Here is a 25,060-nt window from a genome sequence, read left to right on the forward strand (position 1 = left end):
GAAAAGGCAGCAGGTCAGGCAGCATCCAAGGAACAGGAGAATCGACGTTTTGGGTGGTCCGGGTGTCCCAGAGGTGTTCTCTGAAACTTCCGCAAGTTGGCGGCCTGTCTCCCCAACCCAACCACCCCGTAGCCCAACACTTTAACTCCCCCTCCCACTCCACCAAGGACATGCAGGTCCTTGGACTCCTCCATCACCAGACCATGGCAACACAACGGTTGGAAGAAGAGCGCCTCATCTTCTGCCTGGGAACCCTCCAACCACAAGGGATGAACTCAGACTTCTCCAGTTTCCTCATTTCCCCTCCCCCCACCTTGTCTCAGTCAAATCCCTCGATCTCAGCACCGCCTTCCTAACCTGCAATCATCTTCCTGACCTCTCCGCCCCCCATCTCACTCCGGCCTATCACCCTCACCTTGACCTCCCTCCATCTATCGCATTTCCAAAGCCCCTCCCCCAAGTCCCTCCTCCCTACCTTTTATCTTAGCCTGCTGGACACACTTTCCTCATTCCTGAAGAAGGGCTTATGCCCGAAACGTCGATTCTCCTGTTCCTTGGATGCTGCCTGACCTGCTGCGCTTTTCCAGCAACACATTTTCAGCTCAGACATAATGTCTTACCAACATTTCATTTTGGACATCCCTGGATGGCCCTGATGGAGTTCAGCCAGTATCTGGTGGCAACCTTTACTCAGGACAATCACCCTTGCTCCCAAAGTAATATTATGCTACCCTCCATGGTGATCTGGTCTTGCCTGGTCCAGACAGGTTTCAATTCTGGTTGTGATGGCCTTTTAGTTTCCCCCATCACCACCAGCTGTTTCAGTTTTTCCAGAACCAGATCCACAGCCTGGTATTGCCAGCAGTGACTGAAGGGTGTCCAAAAAATGTAAAACCGGAACACACTCTACCAGTGGTGGCACACTGGTGGTGGATCTGCCAGCAGGATACAGCTCAAGGCATTAGCATTGCTACTTGGCATCCTGGTAGGTGTTCTAACTTGTAATTGTACCCACTTTGAATAAGAGCCCACTGCTGAATTCAACCTGGAGCACTGCCATGTCCTCTTTTGAGTAGCCCTAGCAGGGGTTTTTTGGTACATCATTATTACAAACTGACATCTATAAAAGTATTGGTGGAACCTTCTGAAACCAAAGATCACCGTCAAACCTTCCTTCTCTATCTGGGCATACTTGTGCTCTCCATCAGCCAAAATACAGAGACCATACACTACTGGCTGTTCTTCTCCATTGGGCCATCTGTAAGTCAACACTACTCCAATACCATACAGGGAGGCATCTGTCAGCACCAGATCTCACTTGGGATCATAACATGCCAACATCTTAGAGGATGGTAGCTGCCTTTTCACTCTCCCAAGTCTATGTCTTAGCTACGAGACCATTTCCAAGGCTAAGTTTTGTCAACACTGTAGCCCAACTAGGTCACTTGGAGCGACTGGGACACACATTATTCCCTTCTAAAGCATACATCCCATCCAGGGAGAAACATCTAAGGATCATTTCCAAGTTCTCTAAGTACCCCTTATTAGTCTTCCCGGTTATTAGCACATCATCCGGCTAATCTTAGAATCCCTACAGTGTGGAAACAGACCCATTAGCCCAACAAGTATCCCACCCAAACCCATTCCCCATTACTCTACATTTTACCTCTGACTGATACACCTAACCTACACATCCCTGAACACTGTGGGTGATTTAGCATGGCCAATTCATTGTACCTGCGCATCTTTGGATTGTGGGAGGAAATGGAACCCCCAGAGGAAACCCATGCAGACACAGGGAGAACGTGCAAGCTCCACTGAGGCTGGAATTGAACCCAGGTCCCTAGCACTGTGAGGCAGCAGTGCTAGGCACTGAGCCACTGCACTGACCTGGGGGTAGATCTTGGAAAATCTTCTCCAGCTTCTGCTGAAAGATTGCTCAGGCTCATGATACCCCAAAGGCAGTCTGGTATATTAGTACAAAGCATTATGAGTATTAATTGTAGCATACTTTTGGGAATCCCCATCTAACCGCAATTACAGGTACACATGGCTCCTGCCCGAAACGTCAATTTTCCTGCTCCTCTGATGCTGCCTTAACTGTTGTGCTTTTCCAGCACCACTCTAATCTAGACACATGGCTCATGTCCAGCTTTGTGGAGGACAGCAACCCCTCCAGAAGTCTTCTTTGCAAGGGATTGGGTATTTGTCCATCTGTGAGAAGGCAAATGGAGCTGAGGCCAGAGGAGATCAGCCAGGTTCGGATTAAACGGTGGGATCGAGGGGCTGAATGGCCGATTCCTGCCTCTTAGTTTTATGTAAAAAAGAATGTAAGGGAATCAGTTCGACTGAAATTGGGGTGGTTGGAGATGAGAGGTCGTGATACAACCTAAAGGAATACGTCCATCTCGTACTGGTAACCCGAGGCATGACTACATCAGGACTACACATTACAGTTTGCATTTCACAAAAAGGAAAAAAATGGAAGGAAGCGAGAGAACACGTGCCGCAAAAATAAAAGCTGTAGAGCGATTAGTCAGAGGCCAGTTCACCCGAGAGAAGCTCAGGACAAAGGAAGGCATGATAAGAAACGTGAGCGATGTTCCAGACCCAGAGAATGTGACAGTAATTAACCCTGGGGGAGAGAGTGAAAACCTGGCAGAGGGGGACACACTTCAGCGGCCTCCAACTCTGGTGAAAGGACAACTGAACACGGGGCTGGCAGTGTGGACAAGAACCCTGCCCCACAAACACTGACCTGCCTGCTCTCCACAGAAACACTCAGATACAACATTCATCCATTGTCAGACATTCAGCGGGAGTTTCGGGTTACAGTTTTAGGTTTACATTCTGGTCAGAAGTTTGGGGATTGTTTGGTGTGAAAAATGAGAGACTGGCCTTCCACAGGAACAGGGTAGAAAACAAGTCAATCCGTTGTGAGAATTCAAGTGGCAAGAATGAAGGGCTGCTGGGCATATCTGCAGATAGGAATTGCAATCTTTTCCATGGATTTCCCCCAGCCCTTAAACCCTGATCCCCTTCAAAATGAAAACCAGCCCAGCGCACACGTTAGTCCCTAAAGGATTACAGCCACGCCAATTCCATCGAGATCCATTTCAGAGTAAATCCAGAACTCATTCCTGATGAGATCTCGGGATCTTTGGCAGACATTAATGAAACGCACCTTCCATGAGCCGATTTGATCCTGTAACCAGGCAACACGGCTCTCTGCAGCCGCTTGAATTTCTCCGTGAAGTGTTTGCCAGCCCCTGACCTACGTGATTCCGCTCAGTGCACACTGCCCCTGTGTCTGTGAAACAACGCAGACGGCACGCTTTTCAAAGGAAGGGACTGGGTTCACGCACACTTAGCTACAATCCCGCCCCTCAGCTGAGTCACTGAGCCCGGTCACCTCCAGTCAGTTTTTAAGAAAATCAGCTTTCAATTCAATTCGGACACTTCTTGCAAATCTGTCCTTTGGACCTGTGGTGTTTACAAAGAGACTGAACTGAACAAGTAGCTTCCTCTGGGTCCTAATCCACCCCTGCTATGAGTTAGGGGAAGGTGAGGGCTGCAGATGCTGGAGATCAGAGTCGAGAGTGTGGTGCTGGAAAAACACAGCAGGTCAGGCAGCATCTGTAGGGAGAAAGCAGAGTTAAGGATTCGGCTCCAGCAACCCCTTCCGTCAGAATTTGGAGGAGCCGGTGTTGGACAGGGGTGTCCAAAGTTAAAAATTACCCAACACCAGGTTATAGTCCAACAGGTTTATTTGGAAGTACTAGCTTTTGGAGCACTGCTCCTTCATCTCCAAAAAATTGTGCGTCCAATTAAACCTTTGGATTATAACCTGGTGTTGGGTGAATTTTAACCTTCTTCAGAATGCATTTTAGTGACAAAAAGTTTTATACGTCCTGAAGTGGGTTGGTGAGAGGAGGAAACAATGGATGAAGATGAATTTTGGGCACAATATGGCATTGAATCCTTCTTCAATCACCTCCGTCCCCATGCCCATTTCTTTGGAAAAGAGTCCTTTCCCTGTCCCACACACCCCTTCACTCACCTCTAACACTCCCTCCACCTGGACCCCTCCCTTTGGCTGTTTGCATGCAGTCACCTGTTCATAGAGAAGTGTCTTTCTCTGCCCCCCCCTCACCAATTCCAACCTACCTCCCTCTGGAATTACTGCACTGCATGCTCTCAGATCCAATCCTAATTCTATCATTAAGCCTGTTGTCAAGGGTGGTGCTGTTGTTGTCTGGCTGACTGACCTCTCCATTGCAGGAGCCGAGTGCCAGCTCTTGAATAACTCCTCCTATCTCCCCCAGGACCATGACCACACCATGGAACACCAGCAACCGTGTCCACAGTGGTACTAACCACATTCCATCTGGTAATCTCCCCCCACTGCGTCCAAGTTCATCATCTCCCAACGCTGCACAGCTCACTTCAACCTCCTTCCCAAAATCCACAAACTGAACTGCCGAGTTAGACCCATTGTTTCTGCCTGCTCCTGTACCACAGAACTCATCTCTTCCCACCTTATGTTTTTCTCCTCTTGTCCAGTCCCTTCCCATCTATGTCCACCATTCCTCTGACACTTTACATCAATTTCAGAATTACCAGTTTTTGGGCTCCAGCTGCCTCCTCTTCGTCATGGAGGTGCAACCCATTTGCATGTCCATCCCCCATCAGGATGGGCTCAGGGCTCTACATTTATTCTTGGAACAAAGGCTTGGACCGTTCCCCATTCAACACTATCTCCTCTGCCTGGCAGAACTTGTACTCACTCTGAATAACTTCTCCTTTAACTCCTCTCACTTCCTTCAGCTGAAAGGGGGGGAGGGGTGTGGTCATGGGTACCCACATGGGTCCCAGTGACACCTGTCTCTTTGTGGGGTACCATGGAACATTCCTCATTCCAGTGCTATTCTGGCCCCACCCACATTTGATTTGATTTATTATTGTAATCAAATAGTACAGTGAAAAACATTGTTTTGCATGCTGTTCAGATAAATCATAACTTTCATAAGTACATCAGGGTAATAGAACAGAATGTAGAATATAGTGTTACTGCCACATAGAAAGATCAACTCTAATGTATGAGAGATCAGTTCATAAGTCTGATAACAGCAGGGAAGAAGCTGTTCTTAAATCTGTCGGTATGTGTTTTCAAATATTTGTATCTTCTGCCCGATGGAAGAGGGTGGGGTCTTTGATTATGTTGACTGCTTCTCTCTAGGCAGAGGGAAGTGTAGACAGGAGTCACTGACATCATCAGTACTCTTTTCCTCTCTCCTGGAAAAATTGATCAGTTTCGTTTCCAATTTCTAACCTCCTCTCACCTTCACCTGGTCAATCTCTGACTCATTCCTTCCTTTCCTCAACATCTGTTACCATATTTGGGAATAGGCTGGCCACCGATTTCCATTACAAACCCATTGACTCCCAGAGTTTTCTTGACTATATATCGTCTATACCCTAGAAAGTATCCTGTCTGGATTTGGCACATTATGGTATGGCAACTGCTTTTCCCAAGACCACAATAAACTACAGTCATGAACACAGCCCGGTTTATCACAAACCAGCCTTTCATCCATTGTTTGGAAATTGAGAAACGAATTTGCAAGGAGATTTCAATTATAAGTGAGGATAATAGTGTGGTTACAGTAGGGGATTTTAACTTTGCAAACATAGACTTGGACTGCCATGGTGTTAAGGGTTTAGATCGAGGGAAAATTGTTAAGGGCGTACAAGAAAACTTTTGATTCAATATGCAGATATTTCTACTAAAGAAGGTGCAAACTTGACCTATTCTTGGGAAATAAGGCAGGGCAGGTGACTGAGGTGTCACTGGGGGAGCCCTTTGGGGCCAGTGACCATAATTCTATGAGCTTTAAAATAGTGAAGGAAAAGGATAGACCAGATCTAAAAGTTGAAGTTCTAAATTGGAGGAAGGTCAATTTTGATGGTATTAGGCAAGAACTTTCAAAAGCAGATTGGGTGCAGATGTTCACAGGTAAAGGGACGGTTGAAAAATGGGCAGTAGGAGTATACTTAAGGCAGTAGGAGTATACTTAAGAGAGAAGGGCAAAAAGGGGACATGAGATAGCTTTGGCAAATACAATTAAGGCGAATCCAAAGGGAGTTCATAAATAATTAAGGCCAAAAGGGTAACTAGGGAGAGAATAGGGCCCCTCAAAGAACAGCAAAGTAGCCTTTCTGTGGAGCCGCAGGAGATGGGGGAGATACTAAATTAGTATTTTACATCAGTGTTTACTGTGGAGAAGGACATGGAAGACACAGAATGTAGGGAGACAGATGGTGACATCTTGAAAAATGTCCATATTACAGAGGAGGAAGTGCTGGATGTCTTGAAACGCATAATAGTGGATAAATCCCCAGGACCTGATCAGGTGTACCCTAGAACTCTGTGGGAAGCTAAGGGCATTGGGATATGCTCCATTGCTCAATTTCTGCTGGATTGCACCATGTGATCATCAAGATGCTGAGTAAATGGCCAGTAGGGCCTTTCACTCCTTCAACGTTCAATTGGTCTCTGAAATTCCCAGCATGTTGTGTTTCCAGGTGGGGACCAGGAGGAATAATTAAAACAGCAAAAGCTTAATGTGTTCCTGTCACTGAGTGTTCTGCTTGCCCAGCAATGGCAAGTAGCCAATCTACATAATGAAATGAACAAGCCCACTGCAGGTAGTCAAGCCCACTGCAGGACTACATCGCAGTATACAGATAGCCAACTGAGCACCAAGCCTGGAACTGGCTTGCTGGTGGCAGGTCTCAAAGGGCCTGTGGTGTCCTGTTTTAACCTTTCCCACTCACCCCCGATCCTGCTATTGTGCAGGATATTCTCCTACATGGGGATGTCCTGGGGACTGTGGCCAGAGATTTTTTTTTACATAGATATATAATTAATCACTTTGGAGATTATCCCAAGATTGAGGTACTCTTGTTCCCAGCTGACAGAGGTAGGGTCCTTCCTTCTCAGACTGAAGGCTCTCTGTTTGAGTTTGCAGTGTTTGGTATCTGCCTGCTGTCCTCATTGGACCTGGAACCACCCACGGGTATCTCTCGGAGTATCTCCTCGGTGGGCACCTTAGCAGGCAGACTTTTGTCAGGAAATGATTCCAAGTTTATTTTGTTCATACATGGGATGAGAGTGTAGCTCTAGGTCAGCATTTATTGCCCATCTCTCATTGCCCACAGGGTGGTTAAGAGCCAACCCATACCGCTAAGGGTCTGGAGTTACATGTAGGTCAGACCAGGTAAGAATGACAGATTTCCTTCCCTAAAGGACATTAGTGAATCAATTGGGTTTATCCTGACAGTTGGCATTGGATTCATGGTCACATTAGAGTCTGAATTACAAATTTTTTTTCTCAGTACTGAGACATCCATGAAGTGCAGGGAAGTGGCTTGGACTGGCGAGTCGTCTTGAAGATCTCACCAGGATGGCATCAATATCAGGCAGGTTTCAGTTGAGTGCTGCTAACCCAGAAGGACTGCATGCTCTGAAACTTGCCTGTGTGAATGCTTCTATTGATGATGTTACCTTTAATAGGTTCACTATTGCCACGCATTCATGATGTTAGAGTCATAGAGTCATAGAGATGTACAGCATGGAAACAGACCCTTTGGTCCAACCCGTCCATGCCAACCAGATATCCCAACCCAATCTAGTCCCACCTGCAAACACCCAGCCCATATCCCTCCAAACCCTTCCTATTCATATACCCATCCAAATGCCTCTTAAATGTTGCAATTGTACCAGCCTCCACCACATCCTCTGGCAGCTCATTCCATACACGTACTACCCTCTGCGTGATAAAGTTGCCCCTTAGGTCTCTTTTATATCTTTCCCCTCTCACCCTAAACCTATGCCCTCTAGTTCTGGACTCTCCGATCCCAGGGAAAAGACTTTGTCTATTTATCCTATTCATGCCCCTCATAATTTTGTAAACCTCTATAAGGTCACCCGTCAGCCTCTGACGCTCCAGTGAAAACAACCCAAGCCTGTTCAGCCTCTCCCTGTAGCTCAGATCCTCCAACCCTGGCAACATCCTTGTAAATCTTTTCTGAACCCTTTCAAGTTTCACAACATCTTTCCGATAAGAAGGAGACCAGAATTGCATGCAATATTCCAACTGTGGCCTAACCAATGTCCTGTACAGCCGCAACATGATCTCCCAACTCCTGTACTCAATACTCTGACCAATAAAGGAAAGCATACCAAACGCCTTCTTCACTATCCTATCTACCTACGACTCCACTTTCAAGGAGCTATGAACCTGCACTCCAAGGTCTCTTTGTTCAGCAACACTCCCTAGGACCTTACCATTAAGTGTATAAGTCCTGCTAAGATTTGCTTTCCCAAAATGTAGCACCTCGCATTTATCTGAATTAAACTCCATCTGCCACTTCTCAGCCCATTGGCCCATCTGTTCAAGATCCCGTTGTAATCTGAGGTAACCCTCTTCGCTGTCCACTACACCTCCAATTTTGGTGTCATCTGCAAACTTACTAACTGTACCTCTTATGCTCGCATCCAAATCATTTATGTAAATGACAAAACGTAGAGGACCCAGCACCGATCCTTGTGGCACTCCACTGGTCACAGGCCTCCAGTCTGAAAAACAACCCTCCACCACCACCCTCTGTCTTCTACCTTTGAGCCAGTTCTGTATCCAAATGGCTAGTTCTCCCTGTATTCCGTGAGATCTAACCTTGCTAATCAGTCTCCCATGGGGAACCTTGTCGAATGCCTAACTGAAGTCCATATAGATCACATCTATTGCTCTGCCCTCATCAATCTTCTTTGTTACTTCATCAAAAAACTCAATCAAGTTTGTGAGACATGATTTCCCACGCACAAAGCCATGTTGACTGTCCCGAATCAGTCCTTGTCTTTCCAAATACATGTGCATCCTGTCCCTCAGGATTCCCTCCAACAACTTGCCAACCACCGATATCAGGCTTACTGGTCTATAGTTCCCTGGCTTGTCCTTACCACCCTTCTTAAACAGTGGCACCACATTTGCCAACCTCAAGTCTTCCGGCACCTCACCTGTGACTATCGATGATACAAATATCTCAGCAAGAGGCCCGCAATCACTTCTCTAGCTTCCCACAGAGTTCTCGGGTACACCTGATCAGGTCCTGGGGATTTATCCACCTTTAACCGTTTCAAGACATCCAGCACTTCCTCCTCTGTAATCTAGACATTTTGCAAGATGTCACCATCTATTTCCCTACATTCTATATCTTCCATATCCTTTTCCACAGTAAATACTGATGCAAAATATTCATTTAGTATCTCCCCCATTTTCTGTGGCTCCACACAAAGGCCGCCTTGCTGATCTTTGAGGGGCCCTATTCTCTTCCTAGTTACCCTTTTGTCCTTAATATATTTGTAAAACCCCTTTGGATTCTCCTTAATTCTATTTGCCAAAGCTATCTCATGTCCCCGTTTTGCCCTCCTGATTTCCCTCAAGTATACTCCGACTGCCTTTATATTCTTCTAAGGATTCACTCGATCTATCCTGTCTATACCTGACATATGCTTCCTTCTTTTTCTTAACCAAACCCTCAATTTCTTTAGTCATCCAGCATTCCCTTTACCTACCAGCCTTCCCTTTCACCCTGACAGGAATATACTTTCTCTGGATTCTTGTTATCTCATTTCTGAAGGCTTCCCATTTTCCAGCCGTCCCTTTACCTGCAAACATCTGCCTCCAATCAGCTTTTGAAAATTCGTGCCTAATACCGTCAAAATTGGCCTTTCTCCAATTTAGAACTTCAACTTTTAGATCTGGTCTATCCTTTTCCATCATGATTTTAAAACGAATAGAATTATGGTCACTGGCCCCAAAGTGCTCCCCCAGTGACACCTCAGTCACCTGCCCTGCCTTATTTCCCAAGAGTAAGTCAAGTTTTGCACCTCCTCTAGTAGTTGCATCCACATACTGAATCAGAAAATTGTCTTGTACACACTTAAGAAATTCCTCTCCCTCCAAACCTTTAACACTATGGCAGTCCCAGTCGATGTTTGGAAAGTTAAAATCCCCTACTATAACCACCTTATTACAGAACATAGAACATAGAACAATACAGCACAGAACAGGCCCTTCGGCCCACGATGTTGTGCCGAACATTTGTCCTAGCTTAAGCATCTATCCATGTACCCATTCAATTGCCACTTAAAGGTCACCAATGATTCTGACTCTGCCACTCCCACAGGCAGCGCATTCCATGCCACCACCACTCTCTGGGTAAAGAACCTACCCCTGACATCCCCCTTATACCTTCCACCCTTCATCTTAAATTTATGTCCCCTTGTAACACTCTGTTATACCCGGGGAAAAAGTCTCTGATTGTCTACTCTATCTATTGCTGAAAATGTGTTGCTGGAAAAGCACAGCAGGTCAGGCAGCATCCAGGGAACAGGAGAATCGACGTTTCGGGCATAAGCCCTTCTTCAGGAATGAGCTTATGCCCAAAACATCGATTCTCCTGTTCCCTGGATGCTGCCTGACCTGCTGCGCTTTTCCAGCAACACATTTTCAGCTCTGATCTCCAGCATCTGCAGACCTCACTTTCTCCTACTCTATCTATTCTCCTGATCATCTTATTCTTCCAGATAGCTGAGATCTCCTTACAAGTTTGTTTCTCAATTTCCCTCTGACTATTGGGGGGTCTATAATACAATCCCAATAAAGTGATCATCCCTTTCTTATTTCTCAGTTCCACCCAAATAACTTCCCTGGATGTATTTCCGGGAATATCCTCCCTCAGCACAGCTGTAATGCTATCCCTTATCAAAAATGCCACTCCCCCTCCTCTTTTGCCTCCCTTTCTATCCTTCCTGTAGCATTTGTATCCTGGAACATTAAGCTGCCAGTCCTGCCCATCCCTGAGCCATGTTTCCGTAATTGCTATGATATCCCAGTCCCATGTTCCTAACCATGCCCTGAGTTCATCTGCCTTCCCTGTTAGGCCCCTTGCATTGAAATAAATGCAGTTTAATTTATTAGTCCTACATTGTCCCTGCCTGCCCTGACTGTTTGACTCACTTCTGTTCTCAGCTTACCCGTCTCAGATCGAGCTCTTTCCTCACTATCTCCCTGGGTCCCACACCCCCCCCCACCTTACTAGTTTAAATCCTCCCAAGCAGTTCTAGCAAATTTCCCTGCCAGTATATTAGTCCCCTTCCAATTTATGTGAATCCTTCTCCCATACACCAGCTCCTCAGTAGGAATAGGTCCAGTCAAGGATAGTAGTGGGAAGTTGCGTGTGGAGGCTGAAGAGATTGGGGAGACACTGAATGAATACTTTTCGTCAGTATTCACTCAGGAACAGGACATTGTTGCCAATGTGAATACTGAGTCACAATTAAGTAGAATGAATGGCTTTGAGGTATGTAGGGAAGAGATGTTGGAAATTCTGGAAAGGGTGAAAATAGATAAGTCCCCTGGGCCTGATGGCATTTATCCTAGGATTCTCTGGGAATCAAGGGAGGAGATTGCAGAACCATTGGCCTTGATTTTTATGTCCTCGTTGTCTACAGGAGTAGTGCCAGAAGACTGGAGGCTAGCAAATGTGGTTCCCTTGTTCAAGAAGGGGAGTAGGGATAACCCTAGTAACTATAGGCCGGTGAGTCTCACTTCTGTTGTGGGCAAAGTCTTAGAGAGAATTGTAAGGGATAGGATTTATGAACATCTGGATAGGAATAATGTGATCAAGGATAGTCAGCATAGTTTTGTGAAGGGCAAGTCGTGCCTCACAAACCTTATTGAATTCTTTGAGAAGGTGTCTAAGGAGGTGGACGAGGGGAAAACGGTAGATGTGGTGTATTTGGATTTTAGCAAGGCGTTTGATAAGGTTCCCCATGGTAGGCTACTTCAAAAAATACGGAGGTATGGCATTGAGGGTGAGTTGGAGGTTTGGATTAGGAATTGGCTGGCTGGAAGAAGACAGAGGGTAGCAGTTGATGGTAAAGGTTCATCTTGGAGTGCCGTTACTGGCGGTGTTCCACAAGGATCTGTTTTGGGACCATTGCTGTTTGTCATTTTTATAAATGACCTGGAGGAGGGGCTAGATGGTTGGGTGAGCAAGTTTGCGGATGATACGAAAGTCGGAGGAGTTGTTGACAGTGAGGAAGGATGTGGCAGGTTACAGCGGGATATAGATAAGCTGCAGAACTGGGCAGAAAGGTGGCAAATGAAGTTCAAGTTAGCGAAGTGTGAGGTGATTCACTTTGGTAAGAGTAACAAAAAGATGGGGTACTGGGCTAATGGTCGGATACTTGGTAGTGTGGATGAGCAGAGGGATCTTGGTGTCCATGTACACAGATCTTTGAAAGTTGCCACCCAGGTAAATAGTGCGGTGAAGAAGGCATATGGCGTACTGGCTTTTATTGGTAGAGGAATTGAGTTCCGGAGTCCTGAGATCATGTTGCAGTTGTATAAGACTCTGGTGCGGCCGCATCTGGGGTATTGTGTGCAGTTGTGGTCGCCATACTATAGGAAGGATGTGGAGGCACTGGAACGGGTGCAGAGGAGGTTTACCAGGATGTTGCCTGGTATGGTAGGAAGATCGTATGAGGAAAGGCTGAGGCACTTGGGGCTGTTTTCATTGGGGAAAAGAAGGTTTAGGGGTGACTTGATAGAGGTGTACAAGATGATTAGGGGTTTAGATAGGGTTGACCGTGAGAACCTTTTTCCACATATGGAGTCAGCTATTACGAGGGGGCATAGCTTTAAATTAAGGGGGGGTAGGTATAGGACAGATGTTAGGGGTAGGTTCTTTACTCAGCGAGTCGTGAGTTCATGGAATGCACTGCCAGTAGCAGTGATGGACTCTCCCTCTTTATGGGCATTTAAGCGGGCATTGGATAGGCATATGGAGGATAGTGATGGAAATGTGTTGCTGGAAAAGCGCAGCAGGTCAGGCAGCATCTAGGGAACAGGAGAATCGACGTTTCGGGCATTAGCCCTTCTTCAGGAAAGGCTTCCTGAAGAAGGGCTAATGCCCGAAACGTCGATTCTCCTGTTCCCTAGATGCTGCCTGACCTGCTGCGCTTTTCCAGCAACACATTTCCATCTCTGATCTCCAGCATCTGCAGACCTCACTTTCTTTAAATTAAGGGGGGGTAGGTATAGGACAGATGTTAGGGGTAGGTTCTTTACTCAGCGAGTCGTGAGTTCATGGAATGCCCTGCCAGTAGCAGTGGTGGACTCTCCCTCATGGGCATTTAAGCGGGCATTGGATAGGCATATGGAGGATAGTGGGCTAGTGTAGGTTAGGTGGGCTTGGATTGGCGCAACATCGAGGGCCAAAGGTCTTGTACTGCGCTGTATTCTTCTATGTTCTATGTTCTATGTTCTATGCATTAATCTGTTCTATCCTCCTATTCCTGCCCTCACTAGCTCGTAGCACTGGGTGTAATCCAGATATTACTGCCCTTGAGGACCTCCTTTTAAACTTCTACCTAACTCTCTGTAATCTCCCTTCAGAGTCTCAACCTTTTCCCTTCCAATGTCGTCGGTTCCAATGTGTACAATGACCTCTTGCTGGCCCCTCTCCCCTGTGAGAACACTCTGCACCCTCTCTGAGACATCCTTGATCCTGGCACCAGGGAAACAACACACCATTCTGATTTTTCTCTGCTGGCCACAGAAACGTCTGTCTGTACCTCTGACTACAGAATCCTTTAACACAAATGATCTCTTGGAAGCCGACGTATCCCTCGTTGCATTCGAGCCAGTCTCAATACCAGAAACTTGGCTGTTTGTGCTACGTTCCCCTGAGAATCCATCACCCCCTACATTTTCCAAAACAGCATACCTGTTTGAAATGGGTATATCCACAAAAGACTCCAGCTCTAGCTGCCTACCTCTCTTACCCTCCTGGAGTTAACCCATCTATGTGACTGTATCTGAGACTTTCCCCCCTTTCTATAACTGCCATCCATCACATACTGCAGCTGTTGCAAATTCCTCATCGCTTCTATTTGTCTCTCCAACTGATCCACTCGATCTGATAAGATTTGCATCCAACAGCATTTATGGCAGATATAATCCACAGTAACCCTTAAACTCTCTTTAAACTCCCACATCTGACAAGAAGTACATATCACTGCAAAGGCCATATTTGCTCCTTCACAATCTTCAGACCCAGTAAATAACACCGTCTGTTCATCTGTACAGTTGTCTCACTGCCCATCTATATTTTTGAGCTTTTTTCTTATATAAGGACCACGTCTTTTTATTTCGTGTTTTTCAAAACTGTTCATTGAAATGAGAAAGAACAGCTTTGAAAATCAGTTTTTGAAAGCATCACTGCAGTTTTGAAAAGCAAGTAAACCAACACCTGACATGGCAAGCATTGTCACCAACTGTTTGAACAAGCAGTAATTGAAACAAACAGAAAATGCTGGAGAAACTCAGCAGGTCTGGCAGCAGCATCAGTGGTGAGAGAAATGGAGTTAATGTGTAGAGTCCAATATGACTTTTAATCAGAACTGAAGTCCAGTTCAGAACTCCCGTTCTCAAAAATTCATATTGGACTCAAATCATTAACTCTAGTCCTCTTGCTACAGATGCTGCCAGACCTGCTGAGCTTCATCATCATTCTCTGTGTTTACTTTAGATTCCCAGCATTCACAGTATTTTCCTTTTAGTTAAGTTTTCTCATTTAATGTCTGAGTTTCAGATGATTTGGAACTGGGGGCATATAGACCCATAACGACGTACAGCACAGAGACAAGCCCTTTGGTCCAAACTGGTCCAGACCAATCAAAGCGTCCACCTACACTAACCCCATTTCCCTGCACATAGCCCAGATCCTCCTAAACCTTTCCAATTCATGCATTGTCCAAATGTCTTTTAAATGTTGTTAATGTACCCGCCTCAACTACTTCCACTGGCAGCTCATTCCATATTTGTACCACCCTCTGTGTAAAAAAGTTGCCCCTCAGGTTCCCTTTTATTCTTTCCCCTCTAACCTTAAACTGAAGCCCCCTAGTCCTCGATGCCCCAACCTAGGAAAAAGACTGAGTGCATTCACCCAATCCATGCCTCTCATTATCTTATACACTTCTATAAGATCTCTCCCCTCAGTCTCCTACACTCTAAAGAAAAAAGTCATAGCTTGTCCAACCAATCAGCGGACTATGCCACAACACACGGCAGCACCCAGGAACTACAAACAGCAGAACAAAAATACCTGTACAGCGTATTCAGGAAGAATGAGTACCCAATAAACACAATCCGCTGATTTCTCAACAACAAACCCCAACAAGCAGACACAACGCACCCAGAAACCCTAGCCACATTACCATACATCAAACACATCTCTGAAATGACTTCCAGACTATTCAGACCCCTTGGCATCATCGTAGCCCATAAACCTACCAACACACTTAAACAGCAGCTAATGAACCTAAAGGACCCTACACAAACGACCAGCAAAACAATTGTCATTTACAAAATACCATGCAAGGACTGTAACAAACACTACATCAGACAAACAGGCGAAAAACTAGCCACTAGGATAGATGAACACCAACTAGCCACCAAAAGACATGATCCAGTAGCACTAGTATCCTCACATACAGACGAAGAAGAACACCACTTTGACTGGGAGAAAGCGAGGACTGCAGATGCTGGAGATCAGAGTTGAGAGTGTAGTACTGGAAAACCAGAGAAGGTCAGGCAGCATCTGAGGAGCAGGAGAATCAACATTTCAGGCATAAGCCCTTCTTCAGGAATGAGGCTTATGGGCTGGAGGAGCTGAGAGTGGGGTTGGGGGGTAAGGTAGCTGAGAATGGAGGTGAGGGAGAAGATGATAGGTCGGAGAGGAGGGTGGAGTGGATAGATGAGAAGGGTTTTAGATTAGATTGCCTACAGTGTGGAAACAGGCCCTTCGGCCCAACAAGTCCACACCTACCCTTCAAAGAGTAACCCACCCAGATCCCCTCTGACTAAGGCACCTAACACTATGAGCAATTCAGCATGACTAATTCACCTGACCTGCATATCTCTGTATTGTGGGAGGAAACCGGAGCACCCGGAGGAAACCCATGCAGACACGGGGAGAATGTGCAAACTCCACACAGACAGTCGCCCAAGGCTGGAATTGAACCTGGGTTCCTGACGCTGTGAGGCAGCACTGATAACCATTGAGCCACCATGCCACCCTCCAGCACAAGGCGATGCACAGGTCAGGAGGGCAGTGCTGAGTTGGAGGCTAGTGACTGGGATAATGTGGGAGAGGGGAAATGAGGAAACTCTTAAAATCCACATTGATCCCGTGTGGTTGCAGGGTCCCAAGACGGAAGATGAGGTGTTCTTCCTCCATGCATTGGGTAGTTAGGGTTTGGCGATGGAGGAGGCCCAGGACCTGCATGTTCTTGGCGGAGTGCGAGGGGAAGTTGAAGTGATCAACCACGGGAGGTGGGGTTGGTTGGTGTGGGTGTCCCAGAGATGTTCTCTGAAACGATCCACAAGTAGGCATCTAATCTCCCCAATATAAAGAAGACCACATCGGGAGCAACAGATGCGGTAGATGACATTGGTAGAGGTACAGGTAAATTTCTGACGGATGTGGAAGGATCCTTTGGGGCCTTGGACGGAGGTGAGGGGAGTGGTGAGGACGCTGGTTTTGCACTTTCTGCAGTGACAGGGGAAGGTGCCAGGAGTGGGGTGTGGGATGGTGGGGGTGTGTGGACCTGACGAAGGAGTCGCGGTGGGAATGGTCTCTCTGAAATGCTGATCGGGGTGGGGAGAGAAATATATCTCCGGTGGTGGGGTCCGTTTGTAGGTGGCGGAGGATGATGCAATGTATCTGGAGGTTGGTGGGGTGGAAGTGAGGCCCAGTGGGGCTCTGTCCTTGTTGCGTTGAAAGGGGTGGGGTTCTAGGGCAGTGGTGCAGGAAGTGGAGGAGATGCGCTGGAGGGCATCGTTGAGCACATGGGAAGGGAAATTGCGATGTTGAAAGAAGGAGGCCATCTGGGATTTTCTAAAGTGGAATTGGTCATCCTGGGAACAGATGCAGCGGAGGCAGAGGAATTGGGAATAAGGCATGGCACTTTTACAGGAGGTAGGGTGGGAGGAGGTGTAGTCTAAGTAGCTGTGAGAGTTGGTGAGTTTGTAGTAGATGTCTGTGGTTAGTCAGTCACCGGAGATGGATATGGAGAGGTCCAGGAAGGGGAGGGAAAGGTCTGAGATGATCCAGGTGAATTTGAGGTTGTGGTGAAAGATGTTGGTGAAGTTGATGAACTGTTCAACCTCCTCATGGGAGCACGAGGTGGCGCTGTTACAGTCATCGACGTAGCGGAGGAACAGTTGGGGGTGGTGCTGGTGTAACTGCAGAAGATGGCCTGATCCATGTACCTGACATAGAGGTAGGCATAGCTGGGTCCCATGTGGGTGCCCATGGCTACCCCTTTGGTTTGGGAGGATTGGAAGGAGAAGTTGTTGAGGGTGAGGACCAGTTCAGCCAGGCAGATAAGGGTGTCGGTGGAAGGGTACTGTTGGGACAGCGTGAGAGGAAGAAATGAAGAGCTTGGAGACCTTCATCGTGATGGATGTATGTGTATAGGCACTGGATGTCCATGATGAAGATGAGGTGTAGGGGGCTGGGAAAAAGTAAATCTTGGAGGCGGTAAAGGATGTGGGTGGCGCCAACTCACAGGCACCTCCTCCTACTGCCCCCTCGATCACGATCTCACCTCCTATCACCAAACCATCATCTCCCTGACCATCCACAACCTCATCACCTCTGGGGATCTCCCATCCACTGCCTCCAACCTCATTGTCCGTGTACCTCATACTGCCCAGTTCTACCTCTTACTGAAGATTCACAAACCTGACTGCCCCAGTCGGCCCATTGTCTCAGCCTGCTCCTGCCCCACTGAACTCATCTCTGCATACCTTGACACTATCCTGTCCCCCTTAGTCCAGGTATGCCCCACCTATGTTTGGGACACCGCCCACGTCTTTCACCTCCTCCAAGATGGATACTGCCTGACCTGCTGTGTTTTTTCAGCATCACACTCTCAACACCACTTTGACTGGGACAACACAACCATCGTGGGACATGCTAAACAGAGACATACACAGGAATTCCTAGAAGCCTGGCATTCTATCAATAAACTCTATCAATAAACACAACGATTTCGACCCCATCTACCATCCGCTGAGGAAAAGAACTGGGGAAGATATCACCCACCTTAAGAAACCAAGACACATAAATAGATAGTGGGACATAACACCAGCACTTCACCAGAGGCTCACTGATGATGTTACCTAGTATGGTGACAAAACATCTGAAAACAAACCTTCCAGCTCAGCGAGCAAACTTACAACCAGATCCAGACTCTGTCCACTGCCCTGTGCTCATTAGATTCCCTACAGTGTGGAAACAGGCACTTCAGCCCAACAAGTCCACACCGACCCTCCAAAGAGTAACCCACCCAGACCCATTTTCCCTACCCTGTATTTACCCCTAACACTATGGGCAATTTAGCATGGCCAATTCACCTGACCTGCACATCTTTGGACTGTGGGAGGAAACTGGAGCAAACCCACACAGACACGGGGAGAATGCGCAAACTCCACACAGCCAGTTACCCAAGGCAGGAATTGAACCCAGGTCTCTGGCGGTGTGAGGTAGCAGTGCTAACCACTGTGCCACCGTGCCGCCCCAGTCAATCTTACTGGTCACTTCATCAAAGAACTCATGCTGACTACTCCTAATCAAACCCTGTCTTTCCAAATGCATGTCTACCTTGTCCCTCACAATCTTTTCAAGTAACTTACCCACCACAGATGTTAGGCTTATTGGTGTTGAGTACCCCAGCTTTTCTCTGCAGCCCTTCTTGAACAAGGGTGCAACATTCACCACCTTCCAGTCCTCTGGGACCTCACCCATGGCTAATGATGATGCAAAAATATCAGCCAGGACCCCTACAATTTCTTTAATAGCCAGTTGCAGTGTTCTTGGATATACCTGATCAAGACCAGGAGATTTATCCACCTTCATATATTCTGATACATCCAACACCTCCTCTATTATGATATGGACTGCCCCCAAGACATCACTACTAACTTCCCAAGTTCTCAAGTCTTTCTCTGTGGTAAACACAGAGGAGAAATATTCACTGAAAATCTCAACTGTCTCCTGCGGTTCACCACATAGATGTCCACTCTCGTCCTTGAGGGGTGCTATTCTCTCTCTAGTTATTCTTTCTCCTTTAATATTCTTAAAGCATCTCTTTGGTTTCCCCCTAATCTTCTCAGCCAAGCTTATCTCATGCCCCCTTTTTGGCCCTTCTGATTTCCTTCTTCAGTAAACTCCTGTATTCCATGATAACCTCCACAGATTCCCTTGTACCTGAACCATGCTTCCTTTATTCTGGTCAAAGTCTCCATTTCCCTTGTCATCCATTATTCCTTATTCCTGCCAACCTTCCTCCTCATCCTAACAGGAACATAGAGACCTTGAACTCTAGCTATCTCACTTTTAAAGGTCTCCCACTTACCAGAGTTCTCCTTGCCTGCAAACAAACTACTCAAATCAACCCCTGCAAGCAAAAGAGGAAATGCTGGAAAATCTCAGCAGGTCTGGCAGCATCTGTAAGGAGTGAAAATTTCTTGATTGTCTCTCTTTCTCTCGCTCCCCACTCTCTCATCACCTTTTTCCTCTCCTCTTCCCCCTTTGCTACCCTTCTGCCCTGTTTTCCATTTTGCCTCTGCTTCACCCATCCCCCCCATCCCCCACATATTTTGTCACATAGCCCTGGTTTAGCCTTGATCATTCACAACTCCTAATCTCCCTATAATCTCTCTATGCACTGTCATTATCACCTCTTTATTGCTACCTTTGCTTCTGTAGCCATGACTCACCTTCTCTCAGCCTAGTATAAATACCTCCCTATTTCTCCTTTTCTTTAGCTTTGACAAAGAGTTAGTTAGACTCGAACTGTCAGCTCTTTTCTCTCCTTACAGATGCTGCCAGACCTGCTGAGATTTTCCAGCATTTTCTCTTTTGGTTTCAGATTCCAACATCCGCAGTAATTTGCTTTTAACCCCTGCAAGCTCCTGATAATTCCATCAAAATTCACTTTGCTCCAATTTAGAATTTGAACCTGTGAACCAGTTTTGTCCCTCTAAATAACTATTTAAAAATTAATAGAACTATGGTCATTTGTCCCAAAGTGCTCTCCTACTGTCATCATCTGTCTTGCCCTATTTCCCTAGAGTAGGTTGAGTTTTGCCCCTTTCTGAATAGGACCATCTATAAACTGCTTGAGGAAACTTTCCTGAACACACTGAACAAATTCGACCCCATCTAAGCACTTAATGCTCTGGCAGTCTCAGTCTATGTTAGGAAAATTAGAATCCCCGACTATGACATCCCTATTGCTCCTGCAAGTCTCCCCAGTCTCCCTGCATATTTGTTCCTCTAATTCTCATTGACTATTTGGGGGCCTATAATACAACCCCAATAACGTCACCATCCCCTTCTTATTTCTCAGCTCCACCCACAAAGTCTAACTGGATGATTGTTATAAAAACAACACTAGTGAGAGAAATCTGCCATTCTTACCTACATGATATATTACCTTCCTGAGTTTATTAAGATTCCTGTTGTGTGACTGACTGCGCTCCATCTTCTTTCATCAGCTCCTGCCAGTTTGCTATGTGTTCAGATATATGAAGTAAGAAAGGAGCTCATGTTTTTGATCAAGCCAAGGAAACATTTCAACTCTTTTACCTCTTGGGGTTTTCATCCTCAACGATAGTTTTATTTTATTTGGCTCATTCTGTCCGATGTGTACACCATTCTGAAGAACTGGCACACCATTGCTTTCATAATCTATCTGTCTGCATTTAACTTAGAGTCATAGAGATATACAGCATGGAAACAGACCCTTCAGTCCAACCTGTCCATGCTGACCAGATATCCCAACCCAATCTAGTCCCACCTGCCAGCACCCAGCCCATATCCCTCCAAACCCTTCCTATTCATATACCCATCCAAATGCCTCTTAAATGTTGCAATTGTACCAACCTCCACCACTTCCTCTGGCAGATCATTCCATACACTTACCACCCTCTGCATGAAAAAGTTGCCTCTTATGTCCCTTTTATATCTTTCCCCTCTCACCCTAAACCTAGGCCCTCTAGTTCTGGACTCCCGACCCCAGGGAAAAGACTTTGTCTATTTATTCTATCCATGCCCCTCATAATTTTGTAAACCTCTATAAGGTCACCCCTCAGCCTCCGACGATCCAGGGAAAACAGCCCCAGCCTATTCAGCCTCTCTCTATAGCTCAAATCCTCCAACCCTGGCCACATCCTTGTAAATCTTTTCTGAACCTTTTCAAATTTCACAACATCAAGGGAGGCAAAAGAGGAGGGGGAGTGGCATTTTTGATAAGGGATAGCATTACAACTGTACTGAGGGAGGATATTCCTGGAAATCCATCCAGGGAAGTTATTTGGGTGGAACTGAGAAATAAGAAAGGGATGATCACCTTATTGGGACTGTATTATAGACCCATAATAGTGCGAGGGAAATTGAGAAACAAACTTGTAAGGAGATCTCAGTTATCTGGAAGAATAATAGGGTAGTTATGGTAGGGGATTTTAACTTTCCAAACATAGATTGGGACTGCCATAGTGTTAAGGGTTTAGATGGAGAGGAATTTGTAAGTGTGTGCAAGTAAAAATTAATAATATACATCATTGTCATGCAAACTCAACATTGATTCACATGCAGCTTACATTATGTGAATAACAACCTTTGTGTTTGCGGTAAACTGGCAAGATGAAAAGCAGAAGTAAAAACGGAAAATGCTCATGCAGCATCTGTGGAGAGTTTCAGGAAAATGAATTCGGACAAATTTTTAATGGTCATTAGCTAAAATATTAACTCTTCCTGACCTGAGATTTCTCAGCATTTTCTGTTTACACAGTATTTCAGATTTTTAGTCACTGAACGACTTTGCTGAAGATGGATGCCAGAGTGTTTTCTTTGGCTGTTATGTGATTTAGTTGTCTAGTTAATGCTTCCTGTTTCCTGATAAATGACTTGTTGCCATTGATAAAAACACATGATTTCAACATCATGAAGTACCCTGCAACATTATATGGGAAAAAATGAGATTAACCAGTTAGAATATCTGATCCAAGCTAGCAGAAGAAAGAAAATAAATGGACAATAAGCAGTTTCAATGGAACATGGCCAAGGCAAGCAGCACCAACCATGTTCTGGATGGACAGCAGGCATGGATTGCCTAGTCTCACCACTGAGAAAAATGCCACCTAATCACACCTTGCTCCCAGCTTTCTGATTCCCTCCATGGCTTTTGGAAATTGCAAAGGAGTGATTTGGAATTCACGGGATTATACATTTACTGTTATTTAAAATTCTTTGAATACGTGTTATCAGTAAATGAATTGGTCTGTGCTATTTTTTCTTCATTTCTTTTATTTGATAAACTTCTGTTTTATTGTTGAAAGAAAATCACAAAATTGTGTGCTTGTGTCAATGAGAGACAATCTTGTTAAAATCAAACCAAAACATGATCTATCAAATCAACTTAATGTTGTCAATACCAGGTATAACACACAGCTGATTGGTACAACAAGGTAAAAACAATGACTGCAGATGCTGGAAACCAGATTCTGGATTAGTGGTGCTGGAAGAGCACAGCAATTCAGGCAGCATCCGATGAACAGTAAAATCGACGTTTCGGGCAAAAGCCCTTCATCAGGAATCGCAACTGATGAACAGCATTGTTATGCTTTCACAGAACCGTGGTACTGATCTGAAGTGGCAAGAGCTGAATGGAAAATAGCAACTTATCACCTCTCGTCAGCATAATCATTGTGACAGGAAACACAAACAACATAGTAAAGTTCAAAGGGAACAGGCTGGTCTGATATTCCACGTGCAAGATCTTTCCGAGAACCAAAATAATTAATACTCTCCAAACTATCTGAAAAATCAGATGACTTTCAACTCTCCCATCAACCAGCACATCTGCAAATTTTCTCCATTTCTCAACTCCCTTCAAAGTGACATCCAGAAAACCTATCAGAGTTCCGTCAATGTGCAGTGATGAGTGGTCAGCAAAGATCTCCAATCATAGTCTCCCTTCCTGTGGTGCTCCTCCCACCCTCAATTCTGGCTCTGGAGATTGGAAAATGCAAGGCACCTGATTGGGAAAGACAATTTGTGATTGGAGGAGCTCAAACCTTTATTTGACACAAATGTTCATGGAAATTTATATAAAATATTATTTTCTTCCATACTCAATTACTAAATAAGAGTGCTGAATAAAACCTCTCATAGTTATTTTGAGGAATTTAGTTTTACTTCTCTATAGTCTACCAAAAGTAATGTAACATCAATTTTTGTATTCCATAGTAGCAGTTTTGTTCAGTGGCAGAGGCAGTCAAACTACTGGCAAAATAAATGGAGAGACCATTAGAGTTTTATCTGAGTGCCATCCACCTCTCCTGAAAAAAATTGTATAGAGATATCAGGTAGGGACAGGATCTGATTTCATTGAAACTCATTATTCAACAAAATAACTTGCATTTATATACCATCTTTCACAATCTCAGGACATCCCAACCTAAATTAAATTCCATGTTCACAAGTGAAATATAAGTTTGTCACTGGATAAATAACACTTACACAATGAATTGAAGAGCTGGTGTTTCTTTCAGGAAAGATAAACATATAAAATTCAAAGAAAATCCAGTACAATTCGCACTTTGCTTCCTATACCCTGAAAAAATTTATTTTTGCTTTAGAATGTACAGAAGAATTTTGGCATCAAGTGACACAAGATTTGCGATGCAATGTGAGCTTATTCTGCAGTAACAATCAAGATCATGTGTACTGTAACCATGGAAGCTGTTCACAGTTAGCAAGTGATGTTACTAGTGTCAGACCTCATTATCTGTAAATTAAAGGGAGGATTCCTTACATCCATGGAATATCTGTTTCCAGTTAAAATGAGAAGCGTTACTTGGCAATTTTAAAAGAGGGTAGTCTAAAAGGTAACATATGTAAGGTTTAGGAAACTGAAGACAGAGAGGGCCCATGATGAATCCAAAGATAGCAGGAAAGTCCTCAAAAAAGTAATTAGAAAGGCTAAAAGGAGCCATGAAATGTCAAACAGGATTAGGGAATAATTAACAAATAATTTGCATCAGTATTCACAAAGGAGAAGGAAATGGTGGATGGTGAGTCTCCAGAGGAGTGTGTTCATATTCAGGAGCATGTGAACATAAAAATGGTGGTGGGTATTTTAAAGTACCCATTAAGATAGACAAGCCGCCAGGATCCGATGGGATATGCTGGTTCATTTTCCAAGGTAATGCTTTACCAATCAGAGTCTACCTACCTGGTTTAACATTTAAATGAAATTTGACAGTTTACCATGAATCATTATTAACTCCATGAATCATCACTAGCTCCATTAGCTCCATGAATCATCATTAGTCTCCATGCTAACACCTCTACTTGGAAACCAATCAGCACCCTCTTATGCAATGTAAATGTTTTTCTTTCTCACTGGGATACCTCTGAAGAATGGGGTGGCACAGTGGCCCAGTGGTTAGCACTGCTGCCTCACAGCTCTAGGGTCCCAGGTTCCATTCCAGCCTTGGGTAACTATCTGTGTGGAGTTTGCACATTCTCCCCATGTCTGCATGGGTTTTCTCCCACAGTCCAAAGATGTGGGAGAATTCTAAATTGCCCAGAGTGTTAGGTGCATTAGTCGGAGGGGAAATGGGTCTGGGTGAGTTACTCTTCAGAGTGGACTTGTTTGACCGCAGGGCCTGTTTCCACACTGTAGGGAATCTATCTGTCTATCCCAGAATGTTGAGGGAGGCAGGTGAGCAAATTGCTGGGACTTGTACGAAATCCTTGTATCCTCTTTAGTCACAGGAGAGGTCCCAGAGGACTGGAGAATAGCCAACATTGTAACATTTATTAAAGAAAGGCAGCAGGGATAATCCAGGAA

General features: G+C 45.3%; 1 protein-coding gene across 3 annotated transcripts in view; it reads right to left on the bottom strand.

Annotated features, from left to right (window-relative positions):
* Positions 1-3,317, bottom strand: part of LOC122562305 (uncharacterized) — a 152,232-nt gene extending 148,915 nt beyond the window's left edge. For all 3 annotated transcript variants that reach the window (XM_043715131.2, XM_043715130.2, XM_043715129.2), the window contains exon 1: positions 3,185-3,317. In XM_043715131.2, coding sequence (XP_043571066.2) covers positions 3,185-3,191 — 7 coding nt within the window. In that variant the 5' untranslated portion in view covers positions 3,192-3,317. The remainder of the gene's footprint in view (positions 1-3,184) is intronic.
* Positions 3,318-25,060: the final 21,743 nt, after the last annotated feature.

The sequence above is a fragment of the Chiloscyllium plagiosum genome, unplaced genomic scaffold (assembly GCF_037043375.1).
Source record: "Chiloscyllium plagiosum isolate Xiang-an unplaced genomic scaffold, Cpla_swu_hap1 HiC_scaffold_25, whole genome shotgun sequence".
In the NCBI taxonomy this organism is placed as follows: Eukaryota; Metazoa; Chordata; class Chondrichthyes; order Orectolobiformes; family Hemiscylliidae; genus Chiloscyllium; species Chiloscyllium plagiosum.